General features: G+C 40.3%; 2 protein-coding genes across 4 annotated transcripts; one reads left to right on the top strand and one right to left on the bottom strand.

The window, feature by feature from the left end:
• The first annotated feature begins 1,215 nt into the window (after positions 1-1,215).
• On the top strand, positions 1,216-14,997 carry LOC133444605 (coiled-coil domain-containing protein 102A-like). 3 transcript variants are annotated; one of them, XM_061722460.1, is made up of 23 exons: positions 1,216-1,353; positions 1,458-1,522; positions 1,633-1,939; positions 2,069-2,157; positions 2,256-2,355; positions 2,460-2,585; positions 2,722-2,847; positions 4,246-4,350; positions 4,456-4,596; positions 5,623-5,852; positions 5,960-6,224; positions 7,407-7,524; positions 7,615-7,657; positions 7,750-7,819; positions 7,929-8,002; positions 8,086-8,170; positions 8,284-8,371; positions 8,461-8,546; positions 8,626-8,724; positions 11,279-11,395; positions 11,489-11,590; positions 13,617-13,676; positions 14,001-14,997. In XM_061722460.1, exons 1-22 carry the CDS (start codon positions 1,267-1,269, stop codon positions 13,626-13,628), a joined length of 2,535 nt encoding a protein of 844 aa, XP_061578444.1. In that variant the 5' UTR covers positions 1,216-1,266; the 3' UTR covers positions 13,629-13,676; positions 14,001-14,997. The 3 variants fall into 3 exon arrangements, with proteins under 3 accessions (XP_061578444.1, XP_061578446.1, XP_061578443.1); XM_061722462.1 differs by lacking the exon at positions 13,617-13,676; XM_061722459.1 differs by lacking the exon at positions 13,617-13,676 and having other exon boundaries at positions 11,279-11,401.
• A 3,261-nt stretch (positions 14,998-18,258) lies between these two features.
• Positions 18,259-21,731, bottom strand: syt18b (synaptotagmin XVIIIb). Its single transcript, XM_061722740.1, has 2 exons — positions 21,166-21,731; positions 18,259-19,274 (listed from the first exon to the last, which is right to left on the bottom strand). The coding sequence occupies exons 1-2, from the start codon at positions 21,308-21,310 to the stop codon at positions 18,259-18,261; spliced, it is 1,161 nt and encodes a 386-aa protein (XP_061578724.1). The 5' UTR covers positions 21,311-21,731.
• Positions 21,732-24,320: the final 2,589 nt, after the last annotated feature.

Here is a 24,320-nt window from a genome sequence, read left to right as displayed (position 1 = left end):
TGAGCTACACTGCCCAGGTTGGAGACAGTAAAACAGGCATTTCAACATTTTTATAAGATGGGTTATGGGACAGAACAACACAACGCAAACAAAAACTGTCTAGTGGTAGACCCAAAATAGTTTCACATGCTTTGAAAGGGAGGATCTGATGGTGGTTTTGTGAAGGCATATGATTAACAGATCACATAATTGATTAATTTCTTATTTGGTTTAATAGAAGTTATTTTGAAATCCATTGGGTAACAATAAAAAATAAAAATCTATGTCTTTTGTGTTCAGAAACTGCTTACATTTTAAACAAATCTGACCCAATAAAACCCATGACATTTTGAGTATCAGACTATCTAACTCTCGTCTCTACTATTGTTCAAGTTAGAGCAGTGGAGCACTGCTCTAATGAGCTGGAGCAGCTCATCTAAAGAAACAACTCCGGATTTAATCAGTAGCCTGCAACATTTCACACTCACTTGAACAATATTAGCAGGCTTACGAACAATTCCTCAAATTACTTATCCTTAAATCTAAAATAAAACTCTTTAAGGAAAATAATGTTGAAGCCTCTTCTGTCTTCCTGTAGTCACAGCTGTCATAAACAGTCATGACATGCATTTAGTGGGAAAAATAATGAATCAGAGGAAAGTCATGTGTATTATTGTCTGTGTTTGGGAGACATATTTAACAATTCAACTAACAAATCATCCAGCTGACTAGGTGAGATCTCATGGAGACTATCCTGGGAGGACTGATCATGGCACAAATGCCCAGATGCATTTTGTTTACTGAGGTTACCATGGATGCTCGGCTCAAGGACCGTCTGCTGAAAACCCAGGGACGAAAGTTTGGTGACAATCTCAAGCAAAGCAGAAGGGCATTTAAGAAGAGAAGACAGTTTATCCACTAAGGTAGGCTACTGTATGTGGAAATGTACATTAGAGACATGCAAAAAAACGATTTTGGTCTTTATATACATTATTGTTTTCATTACTCACTATAATAGCAACATAGAAAACTGAATCAAAAGCAATCACTATAAAAGTTCAAGATTTTGCAAATTGAAATATTCCTGTAGTGTTAAAACTAACTGTTGACCATCAGGGAATGAGTGGAAATGTTATGAGACATGATTCAGGAATAGCCTCACACCACCGCCTGCCACCTCTGTGTTAAAATCTGTCCTTCATACATGGGCAGGCCAGTAGTCAGATGAAGACTAGACTCCCTCACACAGAGAAAAGTGACATCTTGGACCTAAGAAGACACTCCGGGATGTTTAGCCCTTCATGCAGACGCTCAAGTCCATTTTCTCTTACGGACCTAGACATGTGGGACACCAAAACTCGCTTTACAGCCCAGGTAGGATCCAAATATGAATTACTTTGTCAATATGATTAAAAAAAAGGTAATTTGTTTGTGTGTGTGTTTTTTTTTAATGAATGTTGTTCCCCCTCTTTTTGTAGACCTCAGAATGGTGTGGCATGGGAGCTGTTTCTGGGGCAGGGTTTCTATCCAGAGCCAGCACAAGGTGAGGGTACAAAATTATAAAGTTTTTCAAGTGACAGAAAATTTAGAAGCAAGTAGTTTTCATGTCATGCTGATATGTTCTGGTTCACGTAAATGTTTCCATATGTTTAGAAGTGCGGGTGGCGTGGGACAGCGTGACCCTGGACTACAGAGGTGGCGCTCTTTGTCCCATCTCCCGCCTGAGAGCGTTGGACGGGCCTGGCCTCCACCAGGGCCTGAGTTAGGACGGGCCTGGCCTCCACCAGGGCCCGAGTTAGGGGCCGCTCGAGGTCCAAGGAGCTTCAGACAAACAGAAGTAGTTCAATGGTTACAGAATGCTCACGAGAGATTAGACAATGAGTTGAACCAGCTGTGGAACAGAGACCTGGAAATGAACTACAACTCAACTACGGGACGAATGCTTGACATGAAGACAAAGGTAAGGAATCAGCAGAAAAATAAATGCCAATGTGTCATTTCTGATTTGTTGGTTTTATATTTTTATTTTTCTCTACTTGGCCATGTTTGGTTGGCTTTTTCTTCTTTGTGTCACTCGCTTTTAAAACAGCTATCAAAATCAATGAAGGGTTTAGAGCAGGAAGCAGCCACATTTTCAGAGATTGAAAGGAGCCCTCGATGTGATGAGCTTCATGAGACGTAAGAGCAGGCAGCATATGCAACAGATCCTGAAAGAGTTTTATTAAAAGATGGGAATTCTATGTAAACTCTGTCCTGTTGCAACTGTTGAAATTAAGGTCAAGTTTCAACAAAGAAAGCCCCGATGAACCAAACGGACCCTTAGCTCCTAAGTCGCTCAGCAGAACAGAGGAGAGTCCAGAAGACTCCAACAAGCTGGTGTGTAAGCTTTTTTATACACACGCATGTTTATAAGCAATAGATCTATGCTGGTAGCAATATATTTTTCTGAATTTCCATTTTGTATGAATGGTTTTAATCAGGAGAAGAGAAAGGTCGACACAGAGCTATGCAAGCTGAGGGCGGCTCTGAGAGAGGCTGAGGCGAGGACTGCATCCCTTGAAGAAGAGCGAAAGAAAGGGATCCATCAACTCCAGAAGTCTGCAGAGGTGAATTCAAAAACATCTCCAGGAAATCCAAGTCCGAGCAAAGGCCCTGCAGACTGCTATTACTTTTGTATTGTTCCTCTTCTATAACTCCTTTCTTAAAAAAAACAAAACAACTGTTATATTTTTGTGCATGCAGACGCAAAAGATGTTGCTGAATCAGATCGAGGAGATGAACAAGAAGCTTGTCCAGACTGTACAGAATCACTCAGACATGCAGGAACAGCTAAGTGAAGCTAACGACAAAATCAGCCAAGCTTGTCTGGTCAGTATAACGCTCTATCATTCAGCTCCACGTATAAAGAAGGGAACTGGTGGCCAACTTAAATTAAATGTTTCAATTATTAATGAATTAATTAGGCGTATCCAATATAAGTTATTAAACATTGGTTGTTAAATGGGGAGTTACTTTGTTAAAATTAGGTTAAACTTGGTAAGAATCCACTTGAGAAACTCCTTCTCACATAAACTAGTTCATCAGTGATCCAGTCACAACTCAGATTTTAAATTCAATAATACTTTAATAATCACCACAGGGAAATTAATTATAATTTTATGCTCCATCAAGAGTCATTTCATCTCTTCAAAAAGTCTTTAAAAATTCAATCTTAATGTATTACTTGGCCTAATTTTGAATAATTATGCAGTCTTTTGTGGTTAATTTTACGCATGAACTCTTCCTGGCACTCTTTACCAGCGCTGTGTGAATCTGCAGGGATGCATTTCCCAACTCCTGATTGTTCACTGACAGTTAGATCAAACTGTATACAATATTTGCTGGGGTAAAAAAGTCTGACAAATCAACATGAGATGTTTATCAGTCAGGACTAACATTTCTACATATATGTGCATAGTAGGGATGGGCGGTATGGACAAAAAAATTTATCACAATAATTTCTGGCATTTATCCCGATAACGATAAAAATGATGATAAAAAAAATACCAATTCAACTCCACCTTTTTAACTATAAATCTATCACCACATTCAGTCTTTGGAGCCCCCAAAACACTGCTCTAAAAGAATACTAAATGCTACTAAATGTCATCAATGGGAATTTATCGTTTTTTCAGGCTCATTTCCTTCCTTCCTTCCTTCCTTCCTTCCTTCCTTCCTTCCTTCCTTCCTTCCTTCCTTCCTTCCTTCCTTCCTTCCTTCCTTCCTTCCTTCCTTCCTTCCTTCCTTCCTTCCTTCCTTCCTTCCTTCCTTCCTTCCTTCCTCAATCAGACTTTCAGACTTTCCAAATCAGGCTTTACACAAAAACGTCATCAACGGGAATTTATCATTTTTACCGTGAGATGACAAATTCTTACCGTGGGGAATTTTTTTGACGGTTTATCGTGAACGGTAAAATATCGCCCATTCCTAGTGCATAGAAATGAAATGATAAAATACTCAAAACCAATGGCAAACAGTATCTGTTTGTAACTGTAAGTGTAAGTAACGGTAAGTCAGACACAGTTTTTCTACCAGACATTACCAGCACATTTTTGTCATCATGTTTTTTCATGTCAGAGATATTAAAAAACTTAATTCTGATTGATCATCCGATATTTCTAACATTCAAATGTCTGTGATGTTGTGAACCTACAAAATACATGATGAGCTTTTACAACACAGATGAATGATTCTAACCTTCCAGTGTGTCTTTCCAATGCTGCCCAGGAAAAAGCTGTGTTGTCCACACAAGCGCTCAAGTTGGAGGACAATATAAGAGAACTGAAGACCAAACTGAGCGTCGCTTTGTCTGAAAAGGATCACCTGATGCAGGTAACTGTGGTCTTACATGATGGTGTTATCTATAATGAATCATCATGGATCAAAGTGTTGTGTTTTATAATTATGACTTGGTTTTCTGCACGTGGTCTTGTACAGGAGAAAGAAGAGCTTCTCCAAAGGGCCCAGGTTCTGGAGCTGCAGCTGGAGACAACCAAACACGAGTCCCTCACTGATGGAGAATCTCACCAGGACCAAGAAACCGTCCTGATGATGGAGGACTTAAGGGCTCTCAGAGAGGTGTGAAGCCAGTTATCCCCGTTTTTTGTTCTTCATTTTCTTTTGGTGAGTTCTTAAAGGAGCATGAGGCAGGATTGAGGCAGGATTTATGAAAAAAATGTGTATATGTTTTAGGTTTTCTAGTAATAATGTCAGATGAAGCGTTCCAAACCAAAAAGAATGAGCTCTTTAGCGCAGTGTCTCCCAACCTGGGGTCCGGGCCCCCCCTGGGGGGGCGCCTGAGATCTCTGGGGGGGCGCGAAACTTTGTCTGCTTTGAAATTATGCAGTTGTAAAAATTACATTTGCGCATGTTAAATAAATAAAAAATAATAACACACCTAATGGAATACTGTAATCCAAGTCTGTATAAACCCACGTAGTATTTTAATGACCAAAATATATTTCTAAGTTATTTAGAAACATTTAATCATACTACTACTCCGACAGGTTGTTAAAGGAAAAATGTTAAAAATATTTGCGCTCATATTCAGATTTTTCAGAAATTATTTTATGTCCTTGCAATTATTTTCTGTGCGTATTTTATACATTTGTGACACAAAATGAAGGTGAGAAAGACAAAGTCATATGTATACAGGGTAAACCAAAGAGAAATCGATCACAAAAACATAATTAATGTTCATTTTTTTCAATTAAAGATTTGTAACGAATCACTTTACTCTTTTTCTGCTAGTACGTACGGGTCGGGGGGCCCGGCTGGTCTTAGACACAAGTAGGGGGGGCTCCAAGGAAAAAAGGTTGGGAACCACTGCTCTAGTGTATCTCTCCATTGCCTTGAACAGGCTGTGTGCTGCAAAATGTGCTGCAATTGTGGGGCAGAATTTCCCGCGCTGTCCTGCGGATGTGACGTCAAATGACGCTGCATGTGCGTTCTCCCCGTTCTCCCGTGCCGGCTTCACTGTTGGCTGCAGTACCCCCAACGGCCGTCGTGGTGAAGGGTGGCGCTAATGAGTCTCATTTCTTAAAAGGAGCCTCATGCTCCTTTAAATCAAGGTCCACATGCTTGATTCCTGCTTTGTATTTGTAGGTAAATGAGAGGCTGAGAGGAGAAGTTGACATGATCAGGCAGACTCTGGACCAGTCACAAAGTCAGCTAAAGGAGCTAACAGAGGAGAGAATTACAAGCTCCAGAAAGATTTCAGCTCTGGAGGCGCAGCGATCTCAGCTGATCCGAGAGAAAGAGGAGCTGCTGAGTAAAACACATCTAGGTGGAGGTGAGGTGCCAGAAGAGCCAAAGGAAAAGTGCTGCTCCCACAGGTGAGACAGTGATCAGAAAATTATTCAACAAAGATAACTATTTCTTTTCTTATCTAACTTTGAAAACGGGTACAGTGATGCTCTCTTCATTGAAATCCACTTCACAGGGACTCTGATGATGTTCTGCAAGTAGATGTCCAGAAACTACAGGATCAGCGTCTGCACTTGGAGGCTCAGGTCAGGGAGAAGGAGAACATGCTGCAGCTGCAGGAGGAAGAGTATGGTAATCAAGACCAAAAGAGAGCCCGGTGCATTGAGGAACTGCAAGCTGTGGCCTCACACTGGACTGAGAAGTGGCAAAAGGTGGCTTTGGCTCTGAAATCTACACAAGACGAGCTGGAGCAGGTCAAGAACAACAGCTTCACTCATGTGGTGGGTCGAGTTTCACTTTCCTTCAAAGATTCCCTCCACAGAGTCTGGATGCTTTTTTATGGGTTTATGTTTATACGCAAAGTTTTTAATTGTAATTGAAATTGGAAAAGCTGTGAAAATGATCATGTGAATTTGAAACCTGATTTCAGAGAGGTATAGGTGCAACATCCCACTTCACAGGAAAGCCCTTTGTCAGAGCACACAAGAGACATCATCTTTTCTAAACCTTGCTTTTATTTTGCCTGCTGCACCACAGCTGGCTTCCAGACTCTTTATCTTGTCACACAATCAAGCATGTGGACACACGCTCAGGGTTGTGCAGAGAGGCTTTCATTCGGAGAACACTATTTAGCTTTTATTTTCTTAAAAAAAAAAAGAAGTAAAAACATAAACTTCCAATGGTAATAACAATAATTAAAAAAAAGTTTTTTACTGAACAGGGAATATGCTATATACTTAAAGGAGCATGAGGCTCCTTTTAAGAAATGAGACTCTCTAGCGCCACCCTTCGCCACGACGGCCGTCGGGGGTACTGCAGCCAACAGTGAAGCCGGCACGGGAGAACGGGGAGAACGCACATGCAGCGTCATGTGACGTCACATCCGCAGCCCAGCGCGGGAAATTCGGGCCCAGAATTGCAGCACATTTTGCAGCACACAGCCTGTTCAAGGCAACGGAGAGATGCGCTAGAGGGCTCATTCTTTTTGGTTTGGAACGCTTCATCTGACATTATTACTAGAAAACTTAAAACGTATACAAATTTTTTTCATAAATCCTGCCTCAATCCTGCCTCATGCTCCTTTAAGAGAGGTGGAACCTATAAAATAAAAGATATGTGGGTCATATGCACTGAAATAAAACTGCAGCTGCAGGTTTAAAAGGTAAAGAAGGCTGTTAAAGTTTGGTTTTCAAAAGCAAAACACAAGATCGTCCATCCATCCATCCATCCATCCATCCATCCATCCATCCATCCATCCATCCATCCATCCATCCATCCATCCATCCATCCATCCATCCATCCATATTCAGGATCACAGGACTCTGCTGAAGTCCTTCCAATCTCTCACAAGGCAAAACAATGAATCCAATAAATAAATAAATGAAGAGCCTGAGAGACAGCAGCCTCCAGTGTCCAGATGGAGATGTGTGCGGCGTGTATGTCAACATGCTTTTCTAACACAGACGGAGTCCGAGTCTGAGTCTGAGTCTCTACTGAGGGCTGAGCTTGACACGTGCAAACAGGAGCTGGAGCAGGAGAGGAGAAGGAACCAGGCCCTGCTGCAAAGATATCAGGACAAAGGTAAAGATGAATGTGCCTGTACTTTACCGCTCAGAGTACAGGTTAAAAACATCAGAGAACGAGTATCACAAAGTGAGCTTGTATTTGCAGGTGACATGTTGGTCCAGGCTCTGGACAAAGAGACGGTGGCAGAGTAAGTGTGTAAATCCACAAAATGCATTGTAAGCTATGCTTTAACTGAAACTTTGATGGATATGTGTCTCCATCATTGTCTCTGTTTATCAGCTGGTCAGGATCTGCGTTGATATGCGAGCATCCATCAGACTCCCAGAGCTGCCAAAACAAATCTGCTCAGGTAACAAGATGTTCCTACCAAACCAAATCAGTTGTAAACATCTGAATTGATAGAATCTGTGCAGATAACATGTTGTCATTCAGTGACCTGGTCTTTATATGATCAACAGGTGTGGATGCAGAGCAGCGAGATTGAAAGATTGAGAGCAAAACTCACAGAAAGGGAGAAAGAACTGGGTGAAATGTAAAAAAGTCTGATTTTGTCTAATGATTTGTGAACTACTTTAAATACAACGACTGGAGTTTCTTTCCTTCCTTTCTTTGTAGAGAACATGCTTTCCGAAGTCTTGAAAGACTGAGAGAGATAGAAAAAACCGAGGCTCAAATCAAGATTTCTGCTCTGGAGTTTGAGGTACAGGGAGTCCAACTGGATTTTATCATGAACCAAAGACATATTCAGAGCCAATGTGGTTATATGAAACAGCTTTATTTCTTCTGTTTTATTTCTTCTTTAAAAAATGCAAGCTTGACAAAAGTGTGTTCAAAGATGGCAAAGATGCAGGCCTGCAGGCCGATGTCTCCAGCGGTGCTTCACTGCAGGTCCAGCTGGACGGTACGAGTCTTTCCTTTCAGATAAGTGCATCCAGTCGGAGAATGCAGTGACTGTCGTCACCCACCTCTCGGTCCTCCTTGTGTTTACAGAGAGTAAGAAGAGAGCCGACCAGCTGCAGCAGGAGAAAATGCTGGCAGTCCAGAAGCTTCAAACACTGAGACGACAGCTTTGCCCGGTAAGAATGATAAAAGCAAAGCTCCTAAATCCTCCTTTATGCTGATGAACATGGTGAATAATGAATCCTCTCTCCGAAGGTTAAAGATGAGAAACCGTCCGTTGAAGGCAAGAATGATCAAACTAACCATCTAGTTGATCCAGAGGCAGAGGAGCGGCGGAGAATGGTCACCGAGCAGGTAGTGTTGGATGGCAACAGGATTTGAGCTTACCCTTTCTTTTAACCTTTAATGATTTTAGTAGAATAGCTCTTGCTGTCAGTCAGCTCTCAGCTTTAGTGGTTGCAGAAATAACTCAAACAATCTCAGCTGGATAGACATAAGATTATAAGCAGTACTCGAGTTGTAAAAAACAATCAGGGGGGATGGTGGATTTTATCATATGGGGACAGATAATTTGTGCTGATTACAAATAATATAATATATTACAAATAATAGCAGTGACCAAAACACCTGCAGAAATACTGCAGGAATGACATAGCAGCAGTTAAATGCAGCCTTCTTTAAATATCCACTGGGCTTACATCAAATACATCAAAACACAACAATAAAAAACAGTTTTTTGAACTTATCAATATGACTCTTTCCTTCACAGGATAAGTAAAATGGATCACTGCAAAAACTCACAATCTTAATTTGTTTTTTTAGTTAAAATGTCTCATTTTAGTAAAAAAAATCTCATTACACTTAAAACAAGACTCATCACTGGAAAAAACAACCATTTTAACTTGTTTCAAGTAGATTTTCATTTAAAATAAGTAGAAAAATCTGCCAGTGGAACAAGATTTTTTTGCTTGTAATGAGAAGATAAATCTTGTCGCACTGGCAGATTTTTCTACTTATTTCAAGTGAAAATGTACTTGAAACAGGTGAAAATTGTCAAATAAGTTATTTTTCTGGTGATGACTCTAAATGTTGAAATAGCAGTAAAACCACATTCATTGATGAAATGACATAAGGAATGGAAAGGGGGGATGCTTTTGACCATTTTTATTTCAGGGGGAGATGCCATCTCCCCCCAATCCCCCCTCAACTCGAGTACTGATTATAAGAGACTTTTCCGGTCTACACAGCAGCAAAAGGAACTTCTTTTTCCAGCTTTTACTCTTAGGGGTCACCGCAGAGGATCATTCATTTCCATCTCATCTTGTCTTCTGCATATTCTCTTTCGCTTTAACCAGAAACCGCATCTTTAGTTTCCCCCTTTCCGTCACCTCCTTTTGTCATTCTTTTACTAATGTATTCACTTTGTATTCAATACCCCCCCCCCCCTTGTAAACCTCTACGCTTACCACCGCTCTTCTATCACAGATAACAGACATTCTTCCCCAGCCGCTCCACCCTGCCTGCACGCTCCTCTTCACTTCTTTTCCATTTCCATTCTGAACAGTTGAACCCAATTTAAAAACTCCTTACACTTCTTCACCTCTGCTGCTTGCATCTTCCCAGTTCTGCTTTCTTCCCTTTCATTTATACAAATAAATTACGTCTTGCTGGCAACTGATCTTCGTTCCCCTTCTCTCTGGTGCATATCTCCATCCGTCCATGTTTCCTTTGCACCTGCTCCCTCTCTTTACAGGTCACAAAATCATTCACAAACATCATAATCCAGAGACTCCTCTCTGACTTCATCTGTCAACCTCTCCATCACTATGGAAACCAAGAAAGAGCTCAGGCCCAATGCTTGATGCAATCCCACTTCCACTTGAACCCCCGTTGTTCATCCTACTCCACACCTCACTGCTGTCTCTATTTTCTGCCCCTCCAGACTTCCTCGTGCACTACATCAGTTCCTCCTTTTCATATTCTGTCGTACTTTCAAACTTGAAAGACACAATAACATTTCCTCTGACCTTCCCTGAACTTCTCCATCAGCTCTCTCAGAGCAAACACTGCATTTGTAGCGCAATGTCTAAACTAATATTTGGTAGGCAGCCAGATAACAATTAACCCGTAGAAACCCTTTCAGTACTACAAAGGTCATTGGGGAAATTATTAGTTTCCCTGATAGTTAACTAGTTTATGATCAACTGTTTGGATCCTACGGAAGAGTATTAGGGCCAGGCAAGAGAAAAAAAATTTGAGAGTGGAAGATTTTTTTTTATTTTTGCATTTCGAGAAAAAATACGAAATATCGAGAAAAAAGTCGAAATGTCGAGATTGTTGAAATACAATTTCGAGAAAAAAGTCGAAATTTCGCCTTTTTTCTCAACATTTCGACTTTTTTTTTTAAATTTCGACTTTTTTCTGGAAATTATACTTCAACAATATTCTCAACATTTCGACTTTTTTCTCAACATTTCGACTTTATTCACGAAATCTCAACTTTTTTCTCAACATTTCAACCTTTTTCTCAACATTTCGACTTTTTTCTTAAAATTTTGACTTTATTCACAAAATTTTGACTTTTTTCTCAACATTTAGACTTTATTCACAAAATTTTGACTTTTTTCTCAACATTTAGACTTTTTTCTCAACATTTAGACTTTTTTCTTAAAATTTTGACTTTTGTTCGACATTTCAACTTTTTTCTCGACATTTCGACTTTTTTCTTGAAGTGCATAATAAAAAAAAACCTTCCTCCTCTAAAATTTATTTTTTATTTTTCTCCTTCCTGGCCCTAATATTCTTCCGTAGGATGCTATTAGCAAAACCTGTGCACTATTTTTGTGCTAATTTAAATATTCTTGGGTCAAATCTAATGTGTCGAAACGCTATATCTGTCCATGCAAAGTTAAAAAGCCTGTTTAGGGAACGAGAAGGAAAGGAAACAGGAAAGGTCGATGACGCATCATCATCAGCTCAGAGTGGAGCCCCCCCACTGCAAGACTGGACTTCCACACCTTCAGCTGTGAGAGTGAGAAGAAAAATGTGAAAATCTCAATAAGAAAATGAAGTAATGCAAGTTTAAAATATGCAAAACAACTGTGCTGTGGGCCTTTAGGCTGCAGCGGACAGAAGAAACTGGCAGTATGGCTCGGGCTTGATGCCGGTGTTGGAGGAGGACGAGGAGGAGGAAGATCAGGCAGAAGAAACTCATGCTGAGGTAAAAACTCTAAGAACACTTCACTAGGTCAGAAAATCCATGAAATGATCATCCTAAACAATCGGGTGTCCTGCACGTCCTCCAGTCCAGTTCACCTTCAATCAAATCAATCATTCACATATCTCTGTATGAATTTCAAGATGTTTTTAAATGATAAATTAGCCTCTGCAACTGATTCAAATACTACATAATTATTGAATCATATTAACAGATGACATCATTAAGGAAATAAAATAACTACACCTCAGATTCTGTTTTCATCACATCCGTCGTTCGCAAATCACACAATTTTGAACGTCAAGTCAGACCCTTTCTCAAGCCAATCACAAGAAAACACTACAATAAAACAGATATTCAGATTTGTAGAATGTGCTGAATCTGCAAATCACAGGGTAGAAAAATAAGAGACATGAAAGCCAGTGTGGGAACACTTTTTGCCAAATTTGTTGGCAAAACCCCCAATTTCCCAACTAAAATGGATGAATTTAATTACTTACAATTAGCAATTGATGATATAAGGTGCCTGCAGCAAATAAGTTACTTTCAGGTGATATTCCTGATGTTTTTTTTGTCACTTTTGGGAGATAATTTCTTCAGTCTGCTCTTAAACAAAGTTGATGATTAATGAACCAAAAAATGTCTATTGTTGTGATTTCAAAGCAAGTAACTGAACTTCATACTTTTTCTTTTGTCTGAAATTGTACCTGTGAAATCAAACCTTTGCTTGCGTTTTTGCTTGATTTTTGAAATCCTGTCTATGATTTCAGACCGAGTTGCACTCCACTAAATTCAGTTACCTTTAATATTTTGACATCATACAGTACTTGAGGAGAGGACGTCATGTTGAACTTGACCTTAGTGTGTGGCTCATTTCAGCTGAGTTACAGTTTTTACACCAGGAGGACACGTTGGTCAGATGTAGGAAATTAGAAAATGAGCTGTGATATGTCTCTACCCTGTACTGAAACATAGACAAAAACTTTTGTCCATTTTTTTTTATATAACCGGTTAGTTGCCCTGATTGCCAAAGACAGATGAAGTTGAGCAAAGTTAGCAATTATAGTTTCTTTCAAATGCAAATAATCATCAATGAAGACTGAAGACACTCAAAACTCTACATTGCAAACAGGCATCTTGGACAAACTTGTACTAAATCACTCCACCCACAAAACATTGGAGGCAGGTGTGTAAATTATTGACACTTTCCATAATTCGTACTGACAAAGCACACACAATACGCTACTCAAGAAAAATGTGTAATCCCCGTATGGGTGACGGAGGCCACACCCAGAATAAGTTAAGTCTGAAAGACCTGGGGCCTCATCTATAAAGCTTGCCCCTTTCGGGGCTGCCGGGCTGTTCTCGCATCGCTTTCACACAGGGTGTCTTGATGATTTGCAATTACAGGCTGAGCCTACCGTTAGTTTTTAAACTGTAAAAAGTGGGGGGGACAAAAACATGATTTTGAAAAGACGGGGGGACATGTCCCCCCTGTTGCGCCGGGGCACTCACAGCGTTTAGCGCAGCAACGGCGTGCTGCCACTCACTCGCTGTATTTTATACTATTTATATACTTTTTCTACTTTTACTGTGACCAGCAAATAATGTTGTTTTCCTGTCCTCATCCTCATCAACAACATTTTGATCTGAGATCTCAGTGAAATTCAGTGGCACGGTGGCTCGATACGTCTTATTCATTCTGACGCCAAACAGGCTGCAGGAAGCCGCTGCGCATGCTCAGCAGACTCATTCATATGCAAATACTACTTTGCATTACCCTTTTAAGGTAAAAAGTGGGCGTGTAGAGGGCGGGATATGAGGCGGATTCAGCTGCGCAACTTTCCAGCTGGACTGTGATTTATAAAGCGAACATTGCGTGCAAGTGTGCGTGCACATGGCTTTATAGATCCGGATTTTTTTTTGCACCCGCCATTTTCGGCTTTTGGGTGTACGTTCACTTTTAGTACGAAGCCTACGCACTCCATTTTAAATGAGGCCCCTGAAACGTTGTACTCTCCTCTACCAGACGTCATCATGACTGCAGGAATCAGCAATCTGATGGCAAAAAACGAGAATCTCTTGCAAGGTGAAGTTGAGCTCGAGCCAGTGTAGAAATGTGTTGTGCAGTGAAGTGTGCTGTGTTTGAGGACTGAACCTGTTGGGAAGATTTGTAGAAAACCATCTTTACCTCAAGCAGAGACATGTCCACATGACAAACCTTGTGTTATTTAGTGATAAAGAACACCTGATTTTATCAACATTGATCTTTGACTCTGGTGGATACGTCTCTGGCTGGAATTCATTTGGTGTCTGTATGTACTTGTCTTCAATCCTTATGCATGCTGTGCAGAATCTAAACTTTAAGACTGCAAACCTTGTTATAATATTCTTCTTTTTCCTTTTTAACAAGCCTTGAGCTTCGAGCAGCTGATCAAGCGCCCGCAAACTGCAGACAGTGTGTCAATCAAGATCCGTCAGTGTAGGGAAGGAGGTGACCAGCGGACGGGGAGCACACCTCCTCTTTATCCTGACGGAGTATTCCTGGCTGAGATTGCAGATATCTGCAGTCCTGATGAAGCTGAAGAGGAAGGAGTGGTGCAGAATGCCCATGAACTGATTGTTCGAAGTTAAAACACCATCCAGATTCTGCTTTTTACTGTATTGTTTTTATGGCTTTTTGCACTATAAAAAAAGCCATTTGTATAGGGGCTTTTTTTTTTGCACTGACAATAATTTAAAGATTAATTCAGCACTTTTCAAGCTTGTGATGTTGGGTTTGTTTTCTCAGTCTGATTTTACAGCAACAGTTTTTAATTAGCACAGAAGAGCATTTGCCTTTTTAGCTCCAAGGGTTCTCCCCATGGAGGTTAATTCACTTTTATGACGCCACCCCAGATTTACTTGTGTTAAGTCTCTTGCCGGGTCACTCTCTCATCTCCTCTTCTGTCATTACCTCCTTGAGTCTCTTAATCTCCTCTGCCCTTAGGATCTTTCTATCTCATCCACTGTAGCTGGATGAGATGGAATCATCATTATTGATGTGTGACCAACTGTCTTAAGTTGTTGCAAGAGATGACTAGATTGAGCGTAAAAGGCTACTTTGGGTGGTCATCCAGATGCTAGGGCGAGGAGACCACCAGGGACAGACAACACAAACAAAAATTAAAAACCTTTGTTGAGCTGTTTTATGTGTGCACTTTAACAGTATCAGTAAGATATGCCAAAAGTCTGAATAAGTGTTTTATTTATTAAAAATGGTACAATTCATTATTACAAACAGAGAATTGTTACATTGAGAGGGAGATTGTAATTTTAATATATTTTACAGGACTGTGAAGTAACTTCTGGGTATATAAAGTGCTTTTTGTCATGTTGCTTTTTAATCAAATGTATGAAAAAGGTGTATTTTTGGACAAAAAAAAAAATATATATATATATATATATATATATATTTTTTTTTTTTTTTTTTTTAAAACATATCTAGATGTGCATCATAATTATTTGTTCAGTCATCTTAATGTTTTCCTTTTTAATATTGGGATAAAAACCAAATGTTCCCATGTTTTATTATTACTATGTTGCAAAAAAAAGTTATTTAAAAGCTTTGTTGTGACTTCTGCTATATAAAAGCCTTTTGAGTTTACGTTGTTCTGAAAGCCACGTTTTTCTCTTTGCATAAAATTATTCATTTCGTTCAACACTGAAATAAACAAGACCAAGTTGTACGTTGCAATGCTCAGGGATTCATTCATTATAACTTCTCTGTGAGTAAATCCAGTTCTTTTATTTGGTACATCATCCCTGAATACCTTTTCTGAATTGTTATGGTCGATGTTTGAATAATCTGCTCCACTGGTGATGAAACAGTTTTTTTTAACTTTGAACCTCTAATAGACGAGCAAATGCCTTTAAAATCAGACATAAAACAGAAAGATTATGCAGGTCACATACTGTATTTGACACCTATATGACATATAACTTGAAACATCAAACCTAATGGCTCCATATACAGACCGACCTTGTGTGCTATAACAATAATGCCAGGCCAGGCTAATGCAAACAAAGATTAGATCTGCCAGATTGGAACATTTTCCTGAGGATTGTGAATAGCGAAGGATTAAACAACAATGTCATTAAAAAAAGGGATAATCTCCTGCTGCATTCAGCTTCTGTAAAACATTATTTAATCCCCTAAACATTAAAAGCAAACATAGGGAATTACTTTACCTCTGCCCTTGAAATGCAAACGTTTGCTCTGCTGATGCATGCGTGTGACGTCTTAATGGGAGTTCTGATACGATTTGTTCAAATTCAGAACTTATACGCTTTAAGGGCCATGGCATTTGCTCGGTGGGTCAGAGCCTGATACGGAAGCACGATGAAGATCTGCTGAGGGCAGCTAAGCCCTTTACATGGCAGCATCCTGACGGATCAGACTCAGGAGTCACTCGGTGAAAGTTCAAAGGGCTGGGAGGAAAATCTCAATCAGCAGGTAACGTGACGTGACACCTTCGTAAAGCACTGCAAAATGTAACATTACAGAATTGTGCAAAGCAAAACCTCAGTTTTTTCAATGAATAAGGCAAAAAGTTTGACAGAACGGCCAAAAATCCCAGGTGATTGTTTTATTAAGAGCTCAGATTTTAAGTCTTGACCTTAAAATATGAAATCATGGTAACCGGTAGCGGTCAAACAAAGATGTAATCATATAACTCAGATTTCTAAAATATCAAGGTTTATTAACCAGTCAATCTGAGTACACACCCAAGAATTTTAAGGTTTTGTTGATAAGACATCATTCTAATGATGCTTTCTTGCCATACATTTAGTGAACAGCTGTGCCTTAAAGCTCACATTATCACTCTGATGCAATATTTAGCCATCAAACAAAAATGGCATGTTGTAAAATAAAATATAATCTTTTCCTTACCCTAGTAGAGCTGCTCAGCTAACCCGGCCAACCATCCTAATGCTTTTTTTGCTCCTTCAATACAAAAAATAGTCTGGTTTCCCTGGATTCTTATACCGTCTATGGATTTGACTTTGATTTCCAGGGAGCAGTACCAACAGATGCAGAAGGATCTGTCTCATTGCGTAAGCATACAACCAATCAGAAAAACAAAGCATGATGATCAGGCATTCCCAAATGAGTCATCTGATAAAGCGTCCCCCCCGCCCCGCCTTGTTGCAACCGGACTGGTACATTTTGTACCGGTGGAAATGGCTGTGAATGGAAAAGGAGAACCAGACCTACTCTCACTATATGTCCTGTCACCACTCTTTGAGGCTCGGTATATTTCACTGAAGACATGTTTCATGACTGATTCGCTGCTGAGTTCAGTGAAATGAAGTGCAGACCAAAGCATATTTTCAAACCTTCAAGCTTGTAATGTTGTTGTTGCCAGGTAGAGATCCTGCAGTTGGTAATTAGTGCACCAATGGCAGCAGCTATTCCAGTGAAATGATGACCATTGTACGGTGGCCGAGAGCCGCCATTGCTGAAAATAAAAGAAACCCCGCTGCAAATATGAAGAAACCCTTCTGCAAATAAAATAAACGCTTAGCAAATAAAATAAATGCTGCAAATAAAATAAACGCCACTGCAAATTAAAAAAAACCGACGCAAATAAAAAAGCCAAAACGGAAGTGAATTACCGGGGACTATTTTTGCTGATGCACCGGTGTTTTTTACATGAGAGGAGAAGAAAAAGACAAAGAGGACGTAAGTGAAAATGAATAAATAAGAAGAGCGAGGAATAAGAAGAACAACGAACGAGAAAATAAGTGAAAAAAGTTAGTGTTCTACGTCGCTACGTGTAATTTTTAATGTGTTAGGCCATGTACACCGGTGCATCAGCAAAAATAGTCCCCGGTAATTCACTTCCGTTGTGGCTTTTTTATTTGCGTCATTTTTTTTATCTTATTTGCTGCAGGGTTTATTTTATTTTCAGCGGGGTTTCTTTATATTTTCAGCGTTTATTTTATTTGCAGCAGCGTTTCTTTTTGTTTGCAGCGTTTATTTTATTTGCTAAGCGTTTATTTTATTTGTAGCAGAGTTTGTTTCTATTTGCAGCGTTACTTTTATTTTCAGCAATGGCGGGTCTCGGCCACCGTACCATTGACCCTAATCTCTGTTGTGGTCCACAGCTGAAACGTGCTATGCTTCAAGACTGGTGTCCAGGTGGGATCACCATGAAGTTCTGTCAATTTAAATAAATGAATTCACACACAAACACACAGGATCAGCTTTCCACAGTGTCCTGATGGATACTGTGAACGTACTGGCTACCTGAGTCTTTGTCAAAGCTCGCCTGTGTTGAAGCTAGTTAAGTGGAACTTGGTTGAACTCTGACCGTAGCGAAAGGCGATCTTGCTAAGCTGTATTGGGCTTTGCTTGGTGAAGCCAAGCAAAGCCCATTACATTAAATTGTAATTTAATGGTGCAACCCACTGAAGCTAACGTGTCAGAGTGCATTATTGCTTATATTCAGTTTGTAGTTTGTTCACGTAAACACTGATATGAATCTGATATGAATGGCTGATAACATCAGAGAATACGCCTACTAGCGCAAACGGGCAATGATAAACCCCCATAAGAATGGTATTACAACAACAGACTATATTTCAAGTGTCAACACCAGCTCAAAGATAATATTTTCAATGTTTTATTAGATTGGCTTGAGCTCTTTTATGATATGAAATGCATGATCTGGTGTCCAGTCTCTTCCTCTACATTCGACCACCACTTCACCCAGAGCGGTTCCTGGCGTACTCGGTGGTCCGGGTACGGATAGAGTTACTTTCAGTTCACACGTCTGGAGCTGCTCCGCAGAGTTCACCGTCCAGAGCAGCGCAAGGCTGTCGGCGTCGGGACCGAGGCCGCTCTGAACCGACGCGTGTGTGGGACCGGGGTGGAGAGGTGGCAGACTGCCCAGCACAGTCAAATCCTCCAGTCTCTGGTGCATCTCAGGGACGTTTAAGACGGTGACCTTCAGGATTTGCTGCTCTGGATAGAAGGCCATAGTAAAGTGGAGGCAGGGGTTTGTTGTGATGAGCTGTGTGCAGTTTGCATTCGAGCCGTAGTTCAGCAGAGCCAACGGGATTGGTTTTTCACGCGTTGAAGAAGTAGCAGCACCAGATCTGGTGAGTCCACTGCGCTCGCCGTACGATCGACCGTCTCCGGTCACGGTGCGGCGCCTCTGCACATCTTTATGCTTTTTGGTTAACAGCCCCAGTTTGGGCAATGCAGGCAGGGAAGCGCGAGTGGGGTGGATGGGTTTATATGCAGACGCTGCCAGCAGCGGTGAGCTGAGCCGACGCAGAGAGAAGTAAGATGTTGCTTGTTCATTGGGTTCAGAGGCAGGTGGAGCTGGATCAGCACAAGGCAGAGCTGTAAATTCACCCTCCGAGGAGACACGACTGCTGAATGTTGAGGGGTACTCCTGTGTGTCTCTGTCCATGCCCTCACGTACAGGTAGCTGCGGAGATCCTGCAGTCGGGGGGGATTGTGGGGGATTGTGAGTAATGGTCACACTCACAGGTTCAGCTGGAGCTGCTGTTGATGCAACAGGAACTTTGTCTTTCCCTGAAGAAATCTGGCTGTCTCTGCAGCACAGAAAACACCCCAGGACCAGAGACAGACAGAAGACGATCAGTCCAACCAGGAGAAGTATCTGTAGATGAACTGCAGAGACGAGAAGAAATAACATCAATGAGCTGGTCCAACTCCATTCTCCGGTAGTCTGTAATAAATCTCGTGCACTGTTTGGACACGTACAAATCTGTCATAAACCAACAATCACATGTGATTATGTACAATGAGAAGGGAAAAAAATGCAGCCAACATAATCCCTCTGTCTGTGTGGGTGATGAAGAGATATCATCCTAATATGATGGAATAAGAGAAATCCTTGATCTGTCTAAAAATGAACCACAAACTAAAGCTTCAGCTGTCAGAGATAGTCACAACAAGGGACTTTCCTCACAATTCATGTTTTTATGTTCCCCAGAAAACGTCTTCTTTGTTGAGGTGTTGAGAAAGGACAGCAACTCTATCAAAGGAAAATTGCTTTTTCAAAGGAAAAGGGGGGACACAGGCCAGAACGCAGCTCCCGAGGCTCCAGCCTGCAAACATGCACAAAAGAGAAAAAAGGGGGGCCGGCACAAGAAACTACAGGAACGATGGACAAAAATGATAGCTATGAGATATTTAAAATAAATAAAAATGGTAATGGAGAAGAGAGGCAGGGAAAAGGAGAGGAGAAGAAGGGTGAGAGGAACCGCCCAGCGGATCATGTCGGTGCCCCCCTGCAGCATAAGCCTATAGCAGCATATCTACCGTGAAGCTATATTTGAGACTAACTATTATAGTCTTGTTCTATAACTGCAACTATGAATACTGACTCTAACACACTAGAGTTTACACTACCTAGAGATTTACCAACACCAGCTAGAGGTTTACTAAACACTAACTATAGGCTTTACTAAACAGAAAGGTTTTAAGTTTAGTTTTAAAGGTGGAGGTGGTGTCAGCCTCCTTAACCCAGATTGGAAGTTGGTTCAAAAGTAATGGTGCCTGATAGCAGAACGCCCGCCCTCCAAATCTACATTTAGATACTCTAGGAACTACGAGTAAACCTGCACCCTGGGAGCGGAGAGCTCTGCCAGGAACATAAGGCACTATCAAATCTTGTAAATACTGCGGAGCTAAGCCGTTTTGGGCTTTATATGCAAGTAATACAATTTTAAATTGAATTCTGAATTTTAGAGGTAGCCAATGGAGCGACGCTAACACTGGAGAGACGTGGTCTCTTCTGCTGATTCCTGTCAGCACTCGTGCTGCTGCATTCTAGATCAGCTGGAGCCTATTCAGCAAATTACTTGGACATCCTGCTAACAACACATTACAGTAATCTAGTCTAGAAGATACAAACGCATGAACTAGTTTTTCTGCATCACTCTGCGAGAGGATTTTCCTAATTTTTGCAATATTACGGAGATGGAAAAACGCTATTTTACAAACCTGATTAACATATGGTTTAAACGACAAATCCTGATCGAAAACAACACCAAGGTTTCTCACAGTTGCACTAGAAGCCATCGCAACATCTAATCCCTTCCTAAGACGCTCTGGACCAAGAATGATATCCTCTGTTTTATCTCAATTTAGAAGCAAGAAATTTCTGGACATCCAGTCGTTGATGTCCCTAAGACATGCCTGAAGTTTAACCAACGGTTCTGTCTCATCCGGCTTCATAGACAAATAAGTAGAATAAAAGTTGCTGGTCTAATGAGATAACTGAAGCATAGAGCCACAAGTTTCAATTTACCCCTGGAGAGAGTCAATTAAAGGATTAAACAAGTAAAAATACCAATCTTAATGAGAGCGAGTGGCCAACATTAAAGTATAATGAACTGCATGGTCAAATGTGAAAACAATGAAAGCATTAGAGATTCCAAAAGACACGACATCAATCTTGTTCCTATCTGGTCTTATTCCTTTAATAAGCAACCAAGTTATATAAAACTAGACTGCAGATATCCAGGATGCCAGATCCTAACCTTGAAGGCCATACCTTCTAAATTTTTGGTGAAGAGGACTTGCACCAGGAGCCAGAAGAAGAGGATTACCATGATGCCTTCGATGACGCCCTTACAGCAGAAGAGAAACACGGACTTCCAGAGAGGCTGGCCTGGGTACTCCTCGTCGTGGTACGGCATGGTGCTGACGCTGTGTCCAGTTTTCAGAGCCTATTTTAAACATTCAAACTTCCAGAGGTCCACTGAAAGAGCATATTTTTGCTTAACTTGTTGAAATCACTTTTGACAATCAGTCCTTGGAAAAGAAATGAAATCTGCTTGCTTATGCGCCACAGAATCACCCCAAAGCCTTTGTTTTACAATGGAGAGCACATTTGAATTTAAATATTTCTATTGAGCTGCACTAGAGTAGAAAAATAAATACAAAATATGAAATACATGAGCGAAATAAAATAAGATTACCCACTATATAACACTAACATATGTAATCTAAAGTATTCTCCTTCCACAAGTTAGAGGCAACCACTTCCCATTTGCTTCAGATCCATTTTAAAGTTCAAAATCGGAAATCCATCTTTCAAAATTCTCCACCTGCATCATATTCCAGTTTGCATCGGATGACAAGATGCATTTGTGGACGCTTGATGACTGGTATTACTCCTCCCTGGTGGGAGGGGACTGCAGGCACAAATATCCAGCTCACATTACCTCCGTAGCGTCTCTATCCTGCTGCGGCCCAGATGTCAATCTAACACTCACTATAGAATAATTGTCATCGCAGCAAATCCTGCTACCCTCCCTGCGCCCTCATCCCTTCACCTATGAACTCTCATCTCCATTAGCACAGAGATCTGCAGGATAAAGGGATTAAATGAACACAGTTTTTTCCTCTATACTCCCTCTTCTTGCACGATATGTAGATTTTGATTCAAAGTCCTTGACCTGGTGCGATTAGAACATGGACAAAGTGGGTTTGTTAAAGCTATAACTAGACCCCTCCTCCGCCCTAAACAAAACCTTAACTGACAATGACATCCAGGGATTCCTATGGCTTATTGACATTTCAGGTTAATTTTCTAAACTTGTTTCAAAGTTTTGATAAATTGTAAAATATTAAAAGTGCACACACCTCTCAGTCTCTGCATGTGGGGGAATACATACCAAGAAAACCGACCATGACCTAATGAAGGTGAATTATAAACATTATAAAATGAATCAATAAAAATAAAATACCTGTAGTTGTCTAAGCCCATCATTATGAAAAAAAGCCTGCTTCCAATATCAAAAGAGTTAGTCAAAATATGTACAGCATTTTACATTATGTACAGAATATAAATCATATATAGTCCTGAAATCAGATGATTTTACATCCATCCAATATTGGTAAAACACAATATGGCCACCCAAGAGATTCAGCTGACTAAACTTTAGATTTAAAGCCTGTTGTTATTCATACTTTGTGAAACAAATAGTGTAATAATAAATAGTGTAATAATGTAATTATTTAAGAGGGTCTTAAGTGTAAATACATTGATCCAGACTTTGAAAGCTGTGAACTCCCTTTGAGAGCGTCTGATATGCTACTCAACATATTTTGAGCCAATAATGAGTGTTGTAAATTATTGTATTGACTTTAAAGCCTATCCAAACTTTTTTGTTTGTTTGTTTGAAAGAAACTGTTGACAAAGTGAAAACGCTAACGGTGTTATGTCGCTCAAGAATTGAATAGCCAAATATGCCAGGGACCCCAAAAGCAAAAACACTGAGAGACTGGAGTTGCAAACAAAGGATTTAATAAATAAACTCAATCCGGGGGAGGTGGACGGAGCGGTGGAGCGGGGAGACACTGGATTGGCTTGAGGGAGCCTGGAACACAAGGAAAGAACAGTTAGGATAAAAATAGCAGACCTACAAAACCACACACACTAGAGACTAAAGTTTCTGCTGCAGGTACTTGCCACAGTAGTCAACGTCTAGGTGCCGGGCGTCGTCTCTCAGCAGCTTACGTAGCAGCCCTTGATGACGATGGTGGAGCAGCCGGGCTGATTGGAATCAGCCACACCTGTGCTGGCTGCTGGCTGAGGGGCTTGTGGCACAACAAACGGCTAGGTAAATGTTAAAAACCCTGGACTGTGTGGATGCCATAATGCATTCTCTTGCCAGTTACATTGTTTGATGCAAAATATATATAAATGAAACCCAGTATAACCAGTACTGGAGTTGAGGGGGGAGGAGGGGGGGTGGCATCCCCCCTGAAATAAAAACGGTCAAAATCATCCCCCCTTTCCATCCCTTATGTCATTTCATCAATGAATGTGGTTTTACTGCTATTTCAACATTTAGAGTCATAACCAGAAAAATAACTTATTTGACAATTTTCACCTGTTTCTAGTCAATTTTCACTTGAAATAAGTAGAAAGATTTATCTTCTCATTACAAGCAAACAAATCTTGTTCCACTGGCAGATTTTTCTACTTATTTTAAGTGAAAATCTACTTGAAACAGGTGAAAATTGTTTTTTTCCAGTGATGAGTCTTGTTTTAAGTGTAATAAGATTTTTTTTTAACTAGAAATAGGACAAATATTCTTATTTTGAGTTTTTGCAGCGATCCATTTTACTTATCCTGTGAAGGACAGAAGCATATTGATAAGTTCAGAAAACTCTTTTTTATTGTTGTGTTTTGATGTATTTGATGTAAGCCCTGTGGATATTTAAAGCTTACAGAAGGCTGCATTTAACTGCTGCTATGTCATTCCTGCAGTATTTCTGCAGGTGCTTTGGTCAGTGCTATTATTTGTAATATATTATATTATTTGTAATCAGCACAAATTATCTGTCCCCATATGATAAAATCCACCATCCCCCCTGATTTTTTTTTTTTTACAACTCGAGTACTGAGTATAACAATAAAATAATTCAGTGAAGATGCTGGAGGAAAGCAGAAGAAAAGAAGCACTTCTTCAAAAACCTGACTTAAAGTAATAATTGATCAGAGGTAGAATTTAACTGCTGAAGTTCATGTAACAGTTTGACGATGACTTTGTTGTATTAAAAGGAAAAGAGACGGGACTTTAAAGCTGAAGAACACCCATGCCCCTGTTAAGCATGGTGGCGGGAGCATCATGCTGTCAGGATGTTCTGTTACAAAGATGACTTAGAGCAAAACAAAACTAAGGTGTAACTGTGGCA

Source organism: Cololabis saira, chromosome 5 (genome assembly GCF_033807715.1).
Source record: "Cololabis saira isolate AMF1-May2022 chromosome 5, fColSai1.1, whole genome shotgun sequence".
Taxonomy (NCBI): Eukaryota; Metazoa; Chordata; class Actinopteri; order Beloniformes; family Belonidae; genus Cololabis; species Cololabis saira.
Note: the sequence above shows the minus strand (reverse complement) of the source record. Positions and strands in the feature narration are given on the sequence as shown.